General features: G+C 38.0%; 1 protein-coding gene across 2 annotated transcripts in view; it reads left to right on the top strand.

Annotated features, from left to right (window-relative positions):
• Positions 1 to 13,478, top strand: part of LOC145774753 (uncharacterized) — a 43,141-nt gene extending 29,663 nt beyond the window's left edge. For both annotated transcript variants that reach the window (XM_082586058.1, XM_082586057.1), the window contains 3 exons: positions 4,641 to 4,795; positions 9,578 to 9,665; positions 11,653 to 13,478. In XM_082586058.1, the coding sequence (XP_082442184.1) occupies positions 4,641 to 4,795; positions 9,578 to 9,665; positions 11,653 to 11,727 (318 nt within the window). In that variant the 3' untranslated portion in view covers positions 11,728 to 13,478. The remainder of the gene's footprint in view (positions 1 to 4,640; positions 4,796 to 9,577; positions 9,666 to 11,652) is intronic.
• The last annotated feature ends 2,075 nt before the right edge of the window (positions 13,479 to 15,553 follow it).

The following is a 15,553-nucleotide window of genomic DNA, read 5'->3' as shown; positions in this document are numbered from 1 at the left end:
GCATAGGCGCCGACTTTTCAAAAAACCTTGGGGGGCGAGAAAGATGATGACGTCATAACCATAACGCCATTTTCCTCAATTAAAATGGTCTTTGATTAAGCTTACTGTCTTGTTTATAATGACACCTAGGTCGCAAACCGAATTTATTGGAACCGCTGCTTGAAACGATTAGATTTACGCATGCATCACCCCTAGTCAGTGGCGTACGCAGGGGGGGGGGGCCATTGGGCCATGCCCCCCCCCCCCCCCCCCCCCTTAAAAATGTTTTAGTAGTTAACGACGTAGATTAAGGCATTTAATATGTTTTGCATTGCTCTGTCAAAGCAATTACTGTAACAATGTTGTTTTATAGACTAAGCCAACACGAAATACATGGCGTAGCCAAGGGGTTGGTTGGGGGTTACAACCCCACTTTGGCACGCGTGTGACGTCACGATATTGAGAATGATGCTTTCAGTCTCTTTATGCTTAGGAATGATGCTTTCAGTCTAAAAAAAACTTGCCTAATTTTAAACAAAATTGCATTAAAAGAGCGAGTTTTGCCAATACCAAACATTCAAACATCTCAGCCAGAAATTAACAACAAGAAAACATAGAGACTTGGCTTTGTTTCCGAAAAATGCCGAAGAAAACATGATCTTATCCTTTTGCTATGCCACCTGACAGCACCGTTTTACAGGAATATTCATACCCACATTTTTGTTGAAAATGCTCTCAGAATGCACCAAACTGAAAGTAATTTTTCAAAATTTTCTGGGGGAGGCCCCCAGACCCCCCGCCGCTGGGTGTCTTTTTCAGCAAAAACGCGTCGGGCTTCGCCCGCCGGTCGTCAAAACCCCTCCTTTCAAAATTCCTGGCTACGCTTCTCTCAATGGCCCCCCCTTGAGAAAATCCTGCGTACGCCACTGCCCCTAGTCGTAAAAATGTTGATATTGTTAGCTCATAATTGGAACAGTTGGAATACAAGCCGATTCATTTCCTTTTCGTGCGAGTGAATAACAACGATCAAGACAGCGAAGTTATCGAAATAAAACGCTAAAAATCATGATTTTAAACAGAGTGGAAACCCGCTATCAGTTTATATAGTCTTTTATCGAATACCCCACATGCTCGAGTATAGGTCGCGATGTTCGCAAGTGATTTTCATCTCAAAAAGACAGGTTCAACTTATACACGGGACAAGCTGTTGTCTCCAGCTCGGCAGTTTTCAAAATGAACGCATTTTTACTGCCGCAAAATTATTGCCGACGTAGATTACGAAGTTTGAAATGGTGTCGGCCGAATTAAAAGTTTTGAATACGTTTATTTGCAGTGATTCGAACTTAATTTTCAAATTTAATGATTTCTTGTCAATTCTCAACTTTATGCACTTGTTGAGCAATATGCAAAGCTCACGAGACAAAACAGCGGAGAGCTGTTTTTAAGAGATCGATTTTTTTATTTTTGCGTGTAGGATATAATCGTTCTTATTACGTAACATTGCATGATCGTTGAAGTCGATGTCAAACCTTAGCGGCGCATAAAACAATGATGTCAGGTTAGCTAGGTGATAATAGCGGTAAGAGACGTCGTTGATGCAGACAATATCTGCGACCAAGACCATTAAACACCTTTTCTTTTAACGGTTTTCGAATTAATTCTCACACATTGCGAACAAAACAATGCGTTCTGTTGAATCATAATTGATCTCACAGAAAGAGGACCTCGTTGAAAATAGCGCGTCTAATTTAGCTGACTTTACTTCATGTTGCAGTGAATAGTTACGTGAGTATTCCAGCAGCATAAGTTACTCTACCATCTACTTTGAAATTTCCATACCGTATGAGAAAGCCATGCGATCAGCTGCTGTTTTGCGGGCAATAGCAACGTAGGCAATTTTCGTTTTCGGCATTCTTTAAGTCCGTTTAAATTATCTAAATCTTTTTCGCGAAGTGTTTTATCTTTGAAACACCACTTGTAATAACCATTTTTGTTGCCCCTCAACCATAAGTTTACGGGGGGCGCCGCCCCCCGGCCCCCCCGGAAGTCGGCGCGTATGATTCAATGAATGAATGATGACGATAAGAATTCCACTCACCAGAAAACGCTATCTCACTCTGATTTCAGACTACGGTCCAACACTCGCATTTGGAAATAAAACAAAGTTAATTTTACTATCAGCTCACGCATCCTATCTTGCTAGAGTTGGCAAAAACCATCATGTGTGGAAAGGTGTCATACAGTAGATCATCATGGTATTGGAAACGGTAACGTAAACTGTGAAATTTTTTGAGATGACCTGGAAACGCCCTTTGTCCAAACAATGGAACACCCTCGATTATGTCTTCACAAGAACAACGGACCGAGGAGACGTAAGAATTGGACGATTCACCGCCTTCTGATATGCCGTCTTAACATTAAAATTTATAGACCAACGAACCAGACGCATCTTAACAAACATTCTTTATCGCCGATTTCACTGCAGCAAATTTTATGATCCAAACAACTTGTTATTGTCTCAAGAAGAAATGAGTAGAAACCTGTATGATTTGAACCTTCCAGACAACGCCGGAGTACACTCAGAGATGCAATGTCCGCTGCAGTTAAGAAAACAATCGGTTATAAACACAAGAAAAATCAAAGCAAAATGTGAAACAAGAACACTCTCAAGCGACTTTTCAGAGATGCAAATATAAGCACAGTTTTCAAGAATGGAGAAAGAAAACACTGTAATGACTATCGTAGCTTCTCATTCCTTAGCATCATCAGCAAGATTAGCTCACATTCTTTTTAATTCAGTCTCATCACGCTATACGAGAATGTACTTCCAAAGTCTCAATGTGGTTTTGGTTGTTGACATGGTACTGCAAACATGATCTTTTGTGCTCAATAATCCCAAGAAAAGTGTCATAAACAACTACAACCTCTTTCAGTAATCTTTTGGTACCTCAAGAGACGAATTAATGGTTTCCCGACCTGCTATGCGTACTGTTCTTGCTTGATTTGGATGCCCTGATGACTACATTACCTGATTTGTGCTCTCTATGCCGGTATGCTTGAGTCCAGTGTTTTTTTTAAGGTGTTTTGGGGGACCGAAACGGTCCCCCAAATTTTTCAAGCGGTTTCCCAAAATTTGGACTTGCAACTACAGTAGAAAAGTAATGGTTGTTTCTCGCTATGTCTTAAGCAAATATGGCTATTTTTTGGTATTTAAATGAAACACTTGCGGTCTCTTAAAACTACTTAGCGGTCACCCAAACCAAACCTTAAAAAAAAACCCTGCTTGAGTCTGTCAGACAAATACCCTCTATTCGATTCATTCCCTGTTACAGATGATCTTAAAAATGTGTACTTGTATCTACATTTTTGTGACTGCTCTGCTAAATGAGATCCCATGCACATTGCACAATGCACATCTTCTGATATCAACATGCGCTGCCCCACGGGTGGAGGACTCTTCATTTTTCCTGCGTTCAAGTAAAGTCGATAACCTTTGCCATAGCCTACAATCCACGAGCTGCAATTTTCCGATGAAAATGCCACGCCAGCTCTGCCTTCTGAAGATCTTCAAATGATAGCCATCACTCTCAACGACTCTTCTGAGCATTTTGAGTTATCATTGATACAACCAGGATGGTTAACCAAGTACCATCTGGTTACCTCTCCGTAAATAAATATCAACGAAAGGACTCTGGCTGAAGTGACCGTTTCTCCTACCTCGGTAGCATACAACACCATCATGCTCAAAGATAACACTGCATAAAAGCAACACATTGTGCTCATAGAAAACTATATCCTCACGAAAATTATTGTCTTCTTTGCAGTCGTTCTCTTCACCTTCCTCTATGTTTGTGAAACCTGGACATCATACCGTTGTGACATCAAACAAATTGACTTTTTCCAGCAAAAGAAACTAAGGAAAATACTGCCAACTTGTTTAGACGATCGTCTTAACAACGATGTAACATTCGATCGTGCTATGTTGCCCAGTATAAAAGCCACCATCTGACAATATCGTGTTTGCTGGACCGGACATGTTTTGCGGATGGACCAAATAAAGCTTCCTCGAATAATGCTCTATGGGAAACTGAAGACAGAGAAAAGACCCGAAAAAATGGGGTATAACACCAATTTAAAGTTTCCTTATACAAGCCAACATGGACCTAGGATTATGGAAATAACTTATTAGTGGCACATTATTCTGAAGCATAAAAATTAAGGACGGCACCGGGTTTAAAATAAAAGAAAACAGGAAGCGAAAGGCTCAGGAGAAACGCAAGACCAGAAAGAAAAACTTAATTAAACCACGTTACACACCTTCTATACAATGTGACTTTTGCTCACGTACATTTCACCACAAACTTGGCTTCCAAAGTCACATTCGATATTAACACCTATCTTAAAGGCTAGTCAATGCTCGGATAGGTTTGGACTTCACAACGGCAGCATATTATCGCATATCAATATAATGCGAGACGTTTGTCCTGAAGACTTAATCACTTTTAAAAGGGATTTAAATCGTTCATTTTATCCAGCATGTTTCTCTTTCCTTTGGCAAGCTCTTGGCGTATCATACACTGGAAGCTGGGTATCGTTAGGTTTCTTCAAGAAAAATCGCTGATTTTAAACTTTTTACTGTGACGTGACGTATTTTGTTACAGCGAAAAGGAAATTTGATAATCAGTGGAGATTTCGAAGGAAATGTGCTGTTGTGGGAAGTAGATGGCGCTGATACCCCTTTAGCAGAAGTGGAAGGACATCATGCGCAAATCAACGAAATCGCCTTTTACCGGTCTCGTTTTTTCACTGCTGCAGAGTAAGTTCTCAATTTTGTTTTGGTTATCTTGGCGTATTGTGAGAGAACAATGCAAGCCTCTCATTCAACTGCTTTCGCACAATGGAATTGTTGCCTACAAAACCTCACTTCTATCTTATACGAATGACTGCTACTGTAGATGGTTCTAACAAAAAAACTTTTAGTTTGAATGTTTTATAAATCTAGCATCTCATGCATCATGACAACCTCGATTGGCACATCATAGTATGACCAAAGAGAGTATGATCATAGTATGATCAACTTAATCTATCCGTGGCCTGTAGAGTTACAGCTTGCTATGTCATGTTTTGTGATCAATTCCTAAAAGGCCTACTTTTGTTTTTTTTGATCTTTTCAGAAGTAAAGAACTGTATACCAGTACTGTTTATTGAGGTTACTAACTGTTTGAGAAACTTTAGTCGTTTTAGTTTTGTTATATATCACTTAACTGACTATACCACATCAGTATGATGAATTGGAAACCACATCAATTTTTAGTGAACCTGCACTACAGTAGGGGAGTAATCGGCCTTTTTTTAAATCCAACTTCAGCACTGGTTTTAGGATACAACAGAATATTCTAAGACCTCTGGCAAAACAAATTGAAATTTATGTCCAAAAGTTTTGAAATTTACGTTTAATTACGCACGGTAGATTTACTGCTTTGCATAAAGGTGTCTAGATTTGTTTTAGTTTGCCGAGTACCGGCTGCGTGCAGTGCTCTGTTGGTGCTGGCTGTGTATGAAGTTTTACCATTTTTTGTGGTATTATCAAGCTCTAAAGGCCATGCTCCATCAACTTAATAATTAATCAACGTTATCTACGCAATTGCTAAATTTATGCATAAACCCTTCGTAATTTACCCATCATATTTCAGGATTATTTCGTTAAGCTAGAGAATATTCACTTACATGACACTCGGCAAGTAGATAAATTGCTTTATTTCTTTCACAAGTCACTATATCTGTAGCAAACAGTCAAACAACACACACAGAAACGAAACTCTGGAGTGAAATACTGTAGAACAATCAACAAAAACAAACCAATGCGTTCAAAAAGCTTTACAAAAATATGCTGATAAATTTCGAATAAAGCTAATTTACCTGTTTAAATAACCTTAAGATAACCTCATTGCAGAACATTTTGTTGTTACGTTCATATTAAATCATGTGCACACGCACATCTGTTAAACAATGCCGCTTTTAATGATACACAAGTTAATAAACTGCTCGTACGAACGTCATACTTCACTGTTTGTATCTTATACGTTGCTTCAGTGCAGTGGTTCTGAACCTTTTTTTGGCACATCTCCCTTTAACAATGATTGCATGTTTTGCGCCCTCCCCCTTTTCCAGTTGCGAACTATGGTAACACCAAAAGTATTTTTGTTTTCGTTAATTACGGTACATAATAGTGAGGTATCGTACTTTATAAGCAACTTGATTTCAGAAATTACGCAACGTTGCTTTAGCCTTCAACTCTCAGCCTGTCCTAGGTCTTGACAACTGCAGTAAAAAAAGGTGCAAAGATATAGATTCGAGCACTGTTAATAGTCTTTGAATATCTTGAGTTCAGACAAGCGAGCAAATAGGAAGACAAATAGTTAAAGTCTTATGTAGAAAATAAGTCTTCTTCAAAAAAAATTGATTGGTCCATGTTTTCATTTGTATCTGAAACTTATTTTATGCTGTTTGTTTTCAAGGCATCTAAATGAGCTGTTGCTTGATTAGTCCACTTAAAGTTACCATCTACGAGTGCAGCGTCCTACTTAAACATCCTAAGCTCACTGGATTTCCTTGTCACCTCGACTTTTTAAGATGTATAGTTTGGCTATGAAACTTCTACTGTAATTAGAATGTATTTTTTTTGGATAATCATCAATCATTTGTGTATAAAATACCTCAGATTGTACATTACACTGTTCAACAATTTTTCAAAAGTTTTTTGCTTCTGATAAGAAAACAATTTATTCTTATGTATTTTTAAAAAATAAAAACTTGTTTCATTTTTGTATGTTGATTTACATATGGCAAGCCTTGGTGCACTTTATTGAACACAACAGTAACAATCTACAAACGGTGTAATAATTGCATGCGTTTATATTTCAGCATAGCACATGCAACAAATAACTGTCACTTTTCAAATATAAATTTCTAATCTATTTTATCTGTTCTCCTGTCGCTTGTATACGGTTAATTGAGCATCTCTAGATATCATCCAGCAAAAGTCAGCAAGCATTGATTGATTCTGTTTTCCCTGGTACCTTTTTCCCATTGCCATGCTCATCACTAACTTTTCCACAATTTGGTGCAAAAAAAATCCAGGTGCGAGTCGAAAAGATGTATCTTCAGTGACATATTGCACCCCATGTATATATCTGTTTGCTTTAATGAGATTGGACACCAATTCCGTGTAGTTGTCAGCTCTTTTGTTCCCCAGGAATTTTGTGGCCAGCAACTTAAACACTTCCCATGCAAGTTTCTCTTTGCCAAATGACACTTGATCAAATTCACCGTCTTCGAGAAGGTGCTTTATGTGGGGACCTATAAACACACCTTCCTTTATTTTCGCTTCGCTCATTCGGGGAAATTTTTTGTCGAGATGCATGAAACCAGCTCCTGCTTTGTCCATTGCCTTGACGAAGCTCTTCACTAAACCCAGATTTCTGTGCAACGGTGGCAACAAAATCTTATTTGATTCAACAAGTGGTGGATGTAGAACGTTTTTCTCCCCTGGAGTGAATGATTGACGGAGAGGCCAGTCTTTCTTGATGTAGTAGGAATCTTTAGCTCGACTATCCCATTCACAATGAAAACAGCAGTACTTAGTATAACCTAGCTGCAGACCCATAGCTAGAGCTACTACCTTGAAGTCACCACACAGCTGCCATTGATGTTGGTCATACTTTATGCATCTTAGAAGTTGCTTTATGTTGTCAGTTTCCGTTTAGCCATTGCCGAAGATTTGCACCACATGAGTTACAGCATGTGTGAGGGGCCCAACTCTTGCCCTGATCACCAACTTTGCATCCAAAATGCAAGTGATATGCTTTCCTGACCACAGCCGTAAAAGCCGTTATACTTCGTTTTTGTGAAGAAAAAGTTATTTCACCACAAATGTAGGAGAAATTGTCTGCTTTGTTGATGCATTTTCGAGGCATCTGCAGAAAGAGCAGTTAAGGCTAAACACATGAAGTTTTTACAAAAGAAGCAAGCAAACAACCCAACTCAAACATATGTCAAAATAAAAATAGTATGAATGGACACGTCATCTATCTTCCAACAAATATATTAAGTGCCCAACTCTATCTGACCGATGCAAGCTACAACGGAAAAACTCACACTGCTTTCCACGTCAGCAAGTAAAGCACAGTTTGGCATCTCAAAATCATTATCTCAAAAACTAGAGCTAATCAACGAATTTCAAGTTGATATTCGTGATCAGCGACCCCAAATTAATCAAGTTCCACATGAGTGATTATATATTGTCAACAAGAGACGGATTCAATTGTGATGTGGAATAGTCACTGCACACTTTAATACGTCCGTCCGATGGATTCCCACATCGTCAATAAAGCCGAAACAGGTTTTCGCCAAGTAGCGAAAACACGAGTTAGTAAATACAGAATAATGAGAGATTGTCGTTTAAGCGTGACAGTGCATCGCAATGATGACGTCACGATTTCGTCACAATCTATGTTACAATACAAGGACAGATAACTGGGCAATAATTTCGTCAACAACTGTACTGAGAAAGTTTTGAGGGACTGAGAAAAATATATTTACAACAATGAGAACCACATCACTGGAAAAAGACGTCATGCTTGGTTTAGTCAGAGGAGGAAGAGGGAAGGGTCGTCCCGAAAAACAAGATGGCTCGATACTGTGACGAATGACAGCGGGATGGGCATAGAAGAGCTGAAGGGAGTTGTGAGGATTCGAGAGTTGTGGAGGAGAAGGTCGATAGAGTGACTGAGAGTTGTATCTGACTGAACGGATGATGATAACAATCAGGTTGTATCTCCTTACTCGTGTTGAAAAACGACTACAAGAATTCTAGTTTTTATAAAGCACTCTGCTCTTACAAAGTTGACTGCCTTGATACATACGTTCAGGACACCTTTCATTGCTTTACTGGAGGCAGAGGTTTGAATGCTAAGACTCTTCGATAAATAACGCAATGGGTGAACACTTAAACGATTTCACTCTTTTTGTTTTCGCGTATGACGAAACCAGATTGCAGAAGAAGGGCAACAACAGCTCCGTCTGCATAACTTATTGCTCGGCCTGTGATTTCTAGTTCTTAAAAAATTTAAATGGCAAGAAAATACTTCAGGACATTAAAACTACTGTAAAAAGATTATACATTGTTGGAAAGCTCGCGCTTCCATAAAAAAATGGTTGACGCCCCCCAAGGAGGGACGTGCCCCACCCCCCCCCCCCCCCCCTCCTCCAGCTGAGAACCATTACTTTAGTGTGTATCTGCATTATATGTTTATTTTTTTTTCACTGTTATCTCGTGTGTTTTTTTTTTTTTTATAAAAGAAGCACGTTGACTAGAAAACTGCATGGTTTGTTGGTGCTTCTTGCCAACAGTAGGCCTATATGTTTTTTTCTCCCTATGTATTTCTCTTGCAATGTTGAAAAGCGAATAAACAATCTGTATCTCTAAATCGCCACATTTTCTGGTCTCAAAGTTGACAAAATATGCCACAAAACAAAATAATGCCGACTGCTGTTTGAAAGCTTTACTGGATGTTTCGGTTTTGTTTTGTTTTTTCAGCGATAAGCTTGTGAAGGAATGGGACATCAAGTCGAGGCAATGCGTCAGAATATTGCAAGGCCACACTATGGCTGTGACTGGGCTGAAGGTAATCCAACGTTGAATTGCAGTGATTAGTTTAGTTTCTATACATGGACCTGATTGTAGTTCTTCACTGGTGGCAAATACATTCAGGTTTATTTTTGTTTGTTTGCAAAGGAAGCGTTATGCGTTTAAAACCAGAGTAAATTTGGTGTACTGTATAGGCTTAGCAGCAGTACTCCTTTTTTTCTTTCGTCAAAAACATTTATTTTCTTACCTAATGTCAAAGCTTTGGTAGAGAGTTTGCTTTGTTGAACCATAGAGAAATAAAACAAAGTAACTTTAGCGGGTTTAACATGATGTATTACATACACAAATATAACATATAAACTCTAACGTTTTCGACGCTTACGTGTGTTCTCATCAGGAATTACATATCTGCAATATACATAAAATGAAAATTGTAAGGTAAATTTGACTATGCACTATAACAGTAACTGTATACAAATCATGGCTGATGAACCAAAAGACACGCCTGAAGAAGTAGATTTGAGTTATTTTATTAGTATATCCTGTTTAGGAAAAGATTCAACAAGCTTTGCAAAAAACCTAGCTAAACTTATAAAAAAAGAAATTTTCATGTGACATTCATCCTGTATATAAAATATTTAAAGTGCACCAATATTTTCAACTGAAGTCGCCTACCCCCTTTGCTCTTTCTTCAAATGTTGTGTATAAATTTAGTTGTTTGCATGACGCAAACCAGGCATACATTGGAATGTCAACCAGACATTTGTTGACAAGGGCCGGGGAGCACTTAAACCCAAACTTAACAACCAAAAGTGCAATTAAAGAGCACACCACCTCTTGTGAAACTTGCACTGACAATGTCTCGATCGACCAATTTAAAATCATCTCTCGAGACAGATCTGAACTTCAGACTAAGATCATGGAAGCCTTAAGAATCAAACGTAATAATCCGTCTCTCAACCGGCAGTCATTCGCCTGTGGTTTATCGTTCCTTTTTTGTGTGTTTTAATTGTTTGTCAAATGCCTGTAGTTTACACCTCATGTGATCTGTTTCCCACCATATAATTTACTTGTAATCATTCGTGTATCACTTGTTCTGTTTGTGCTTGTCAGTCTGGAGTGTCGTTAGTATACAGTTACAGTTATAGTGCAAAGTGAAATTTACCTTACTAATTTCATTTTATGTATATTGCAGATATGTAATTCCTGATGAGGACACACGTACGTGTCGAAAACGTTAGAGTTTATTTTTAATTATGTTATATTTGTGTATGTAATACATCATGTTCAACCCGCTAAAGTTACTTTGTTTTATTTCTCTATGGTTTACCTAATGTCAAAGCCTAAACTTCTGAAGAACGATGAAATAGATAAAAGTTGTCTGTTCTTACTCTTCAGTTGTTCAGTAAATCAGTTCGTTTTTAATAATGAAATAATTTATTGACTGTCGCTCTGCAGAGGCTAAGGTTTTTTTAGCGATAATATTCTAAATGTGGCTGTTAAATAAAACTTGCCAGCGAGTGCCAGTAACAGAATTTTTTTTCGGAATTCACTTACTCTTCTGCAACTGCTCTCACACCAGCGTACGCTTGATTTTAAAATCGGCCCACCCGAATAAGTGCATGCTACACCATACACATTCTTTTTGCGTGTCAATCTTGAAACATATTTGTTTGGCTTGAGTGGCTTGCCAAATCATGTTGTTATCTCATATCAACACTTGTCAGTTTGTGCCTCGTCTAGACACGGCAGTGAGGTATCGACATACTGTAAGGTAATATTAAACCAAGATCATCCATCAGGCTCTTCTATCACTGTACCGCACAAATCATAGCTAAATATATATCTACTGTGTTCCATGGTGTGTGTTACATAGTGAGCTAATAGTAGGCTAGTTCAACCACAAACTTTGCATTGCAGTATATTGGAAAAATTGAGAATGTATAAGTTTAACGAAGGCTTAGGTAACCTAAGAAGTGTTCAAAAAATATTGCTTCAATCATTTACAGACTTTACGTTTTTAGTGTACAGACGACTACCTCGTCACTTGCAGCAAAGACGGAACCGTGAGGATGTGGTTTTGGGGATTTTATCAATGAAGTGTTCAAGATTATTTGCATGATTTTAACGTTAACACTGGTCAAAACTATTTTGCTGCACTAATTTTGAAAACTGATTTAGGATAATTTTGTGGGAGCCTTCTTAATCATAAATTTAGATCAGATTAATTTTACCACGTCAAGATTTTGAAGTATGACAACTAAAAGTGTTATTTTTCCAAAAATTACATGATTTATATGTAGTCTATGGTATTCCTTCGTTACGAAGAATAATTTAGCATCACGTGATTTGTAAGCTCGTCCGTGACAATACAATCAATACGTGAATGGTAAACGCAGCTGCAACGGTAATAAGTAAAACCTGCCACCAATGGTGGTCGTGGCGCATGTCAACGTATCTAAACAATTTCGTTGACGTATTTATATAAACCTGTCTATCTTCTTGCTTTGTGACACGTGTTTTTTCAAACTCTGAGATGGTTTCAGGTACCGTGAGCCTCCACGATTCCGATCGCCGACACAAAGTCGTCCAATGTTTAGTGTTTAATTTGCTCACACCAAGTGATTTTTTTTTCAGTGTATTTTTAAAGCTCTTTCATAGGAAAAACACTGCGGTAGCCGTGAAGAGTTCCTAGATGGGTTTAATTTGTGTTGCATTTACATAGAGTTTACAAACAGTGATATATCGAGAAATCTGTGCCAAGGGGAAACATAGGTAAAGTGTGCCCACGGACTACAATTTCGATGTCAATAGTAATAATCTAAAAGGATTAGGCTAATTGAGCACCAGGTTTGCTAATGTTTTGCATCAAATTGCAAATTTTCAAGCAACTTCATGGCTTGTTCCCAGATCTAAATTTATTTTAATTATTTTTGCCTTTTTAGTATATTCCTTTTGCTCTGGCTTTATGTAGAGGTCGGTGGATACGACGTCATGGGCTATATTATGTAACTTTTAGCAAAAATAGTCACTCTTGATTACCCCACTTCAAATCATATGATAGAAAAAATCTGAGCTCAGATTCAACACCCCAAAATTTCGCTAAATCAGTTCTTAGTTTTTTGTTGACCTATGAAACCAGTCAATGACTGATATTGTTGTCATCATTTTATTGTTTTGTTGTGTTTGTAACAAAATATGCGGTATCGCAACTATGATAGGTTACTTATACTATTTCGCCAATTTTTTTATGAATGTATTTTTTCATAATTTTGATTCATCTTGATGAAATATCTCCAAACTTATTCATTTAATTTATTTTAAAACAAGCTTAAAAGGTTTTAGCTTATTGATTTATTTTTACCAATTGACGGCGCTGTGCCATTTTTTGACTTTTTATGTGCTTACTGTAGGCTACTGCAGCACACGGCTTTTATCTTTTATATCGTTCAAGGCTTAACCTATTTTTTTGCAGCGTGATATTATTTTACTGTAACTTCTTTGCTAGTAAAACGCTGTGACGAAAAACCACATACAAGTTTGCCGTTTAACTTTTAACCTATTTAACTACTGTATATCCCACAGGCTTTTTATGAGCCAACATCAAGGGAAAAAGGAAAAATCAAGTCCATAGCTAACGGGGAAGTCAATTTATTTTGAAATAGCCTATTATAGGCTATAGATTTTTAATTTAAAAAAATGAGTAGGTCTACGTCATCAATCTTTCCAAAGTCTCTTCAGGTGTAAGAGATAAGAAACAATTGTGACGGTTGAGAACATACTGAAGACAATGTTTTGCTTGTTAACATTCTTGTTGACTTTTTATCATTCTTGGAATAAGAAGCCACTTTTAAACATGTTTGCGTTTTTTATTTATTCTTCCCGGAAACGCAACCTTGATGACGTCACGAACGGCGTAGCTTCTGATTGTTTTGCAGTGTTATTGTTGCAATTGGAATTTTACTGGGAATTAACATGTTTAAGTGGCTACGTTTCCGTTCAGTCACACACTTAAAAAAAGGTAAAAATCGGGCGCAGGGATATCTAAAGAAGGAGATACGAAGGCTCGCAGCGATTGCCTTATTCTCACAACACTACCAGGGCGGTAGTTTGTAGCGTCTTAAACATGCGGTTCTTTTTTAAATTGCAGAAAGTTTTGTAGTGCAGCTGGTATGGTTAGCTACAGAAGACAGTTAGCAAATGTTACGTAACGAATACTTTTTTATGAAGACAGTTGAAAAGTTACCAGTCGGTCTGAAGCAAGTATACGAGTAGCCTACGGTAGTTGAATTAACAAGTAGGCGTAACCATGAGCATGCAGTGAATATCTAGGCGTGATGCTAATAGCGCTATAGGCTACAGGTTATCATAGCAAGATTAATTAAACTACCCTATCGGTGCCAATTGTCATTTTATGGTAAACAGAAGCCCTTCTATTGTCAGACGTAATGAAAACCTTCTTATATCCTTCTTTAGATATCTCCGATTTGGCGTCACTCATGGACTAAAAACTTTACACAAAACAAACAAATGTAGCCTAGACCTAAAACATTTTCTTATGACTTTCCAACCATTTTGCTCAACCTTTAAGTGGTTTTAGTACAATGGTTGGAAAGTCACCAACCGATGTGCCTTTGACTCAACATACTTCTTACAATATGTTTCTCGGCAGCCGATTTGTAGCAAGAATTGACAGCGACAGACACGTGTTTCGCCCATGAGGCTGGGCTCATCAGTATCGCACCGTATTCTGCCACAAATTTATTACAACTTTCGAAATTTCTGCATCAACTTTTTCTTAGCAAGACCGCTTATAGCTTTACGTCCATAACTAACATGAAACACTTTGTTTTTACAAATAAGTGGTGCTCAACTAACTAGAACAAAATTTCAAAAACTTTTTTCGAAAATCTTAAGAGTTGTCCCATTTCGTAGTTCAAGAAGTTATTTACTCACAGTCAATATTGATCTAGGACAGGGGTGGGGAACCTTTGTAGTATTGCGGGCCACATAAAATGAGAAATATCACAGGCGGGTCACTAAAATTTTCGAAATTTTGTTTACAGATAAAAAATGCAGCGAAGTAGACAATGATTTATTTCACTTTCACAGCTAGTGGGATGGCTGAAAGTTTTTATTTTTGGTGAGTCGTGTGATGTCTGCTGACACGGAAGATGTTGCAACTCTTAACTGCATCTCGACGTTTTTATCATTCAGTCTGGAGCGAAGCCGAATTTTTGTTAGATTCAATTTGGAAAAAAACTGCTCGCAACGGTAGTTGCTTCCAAACAGAGACACATATTTCAAAGCATGTTTCCGCATGACTGGAAAATCATCAGCATTTATGTAGCGTTGATAAAAGTTGAGCAGTGGAATGATTTGGTACCTACATCACTTTCAACGTACCGTCACTCTGGAGCTCTACTATTTCATGTTGGAAGTTACTAGGAACATCAGTTGCAACTTGCAACTACATTGAAAGGAGAGGCAAAAATATCTAACTCCATTTCTTTACTCTTTATGTCCAAAAATCTTGCATTAAATGTCTCCATAAAATTGACACATGCGGTAGCCTACATGGGTAGGCTACATTTGGCTGTTGCAGAAGGCGTTTGCTCTTGCAAGGTAGGGAAATGTGCGGTGTTATTGTTTTCAAGTTGTACTTTCCAGTTGTACTGTTTTCAAGTTGTACTGTTTTCAAGTTGTAGTTTAGCTTCAAATGATTTCACTTTTGCAAACAAGGAGTTCAAAAGTGGACTCGCTCCCTGCAACTTGGCGTTGATCTCGGAGAGGTGCTTGTTAATGTCAACCATAAACGCTAGGTCACACAACCATTGGCTATCAGTGAGTTCGACGACATGGTTTCCGTGATTATCCATGAACTGATCGACTTCGCTTCTCAACAAGTAAAAGCGTGTAAGCATG

The sequence above is a fragment of the Aplidium turbinatum genome, chromosome 7, assembly GCF_918807975.1.
Source record: "Aplidium turbinatum chromosome 7, kaAplTurb1.1, whole genome shotgun sequence".
In the NCBI taxonomy this organism is placed as follows: domain Eukaryota; kingdom Metazoa; phylum Chordata; class Ascidiacea; order Aplousobranchia; family Polyclinidae; genus Aplidium; species Aplidium turbinatum.
This window is presented reverse-complemented; position numbering and strand designations above follow the sequence as displayed.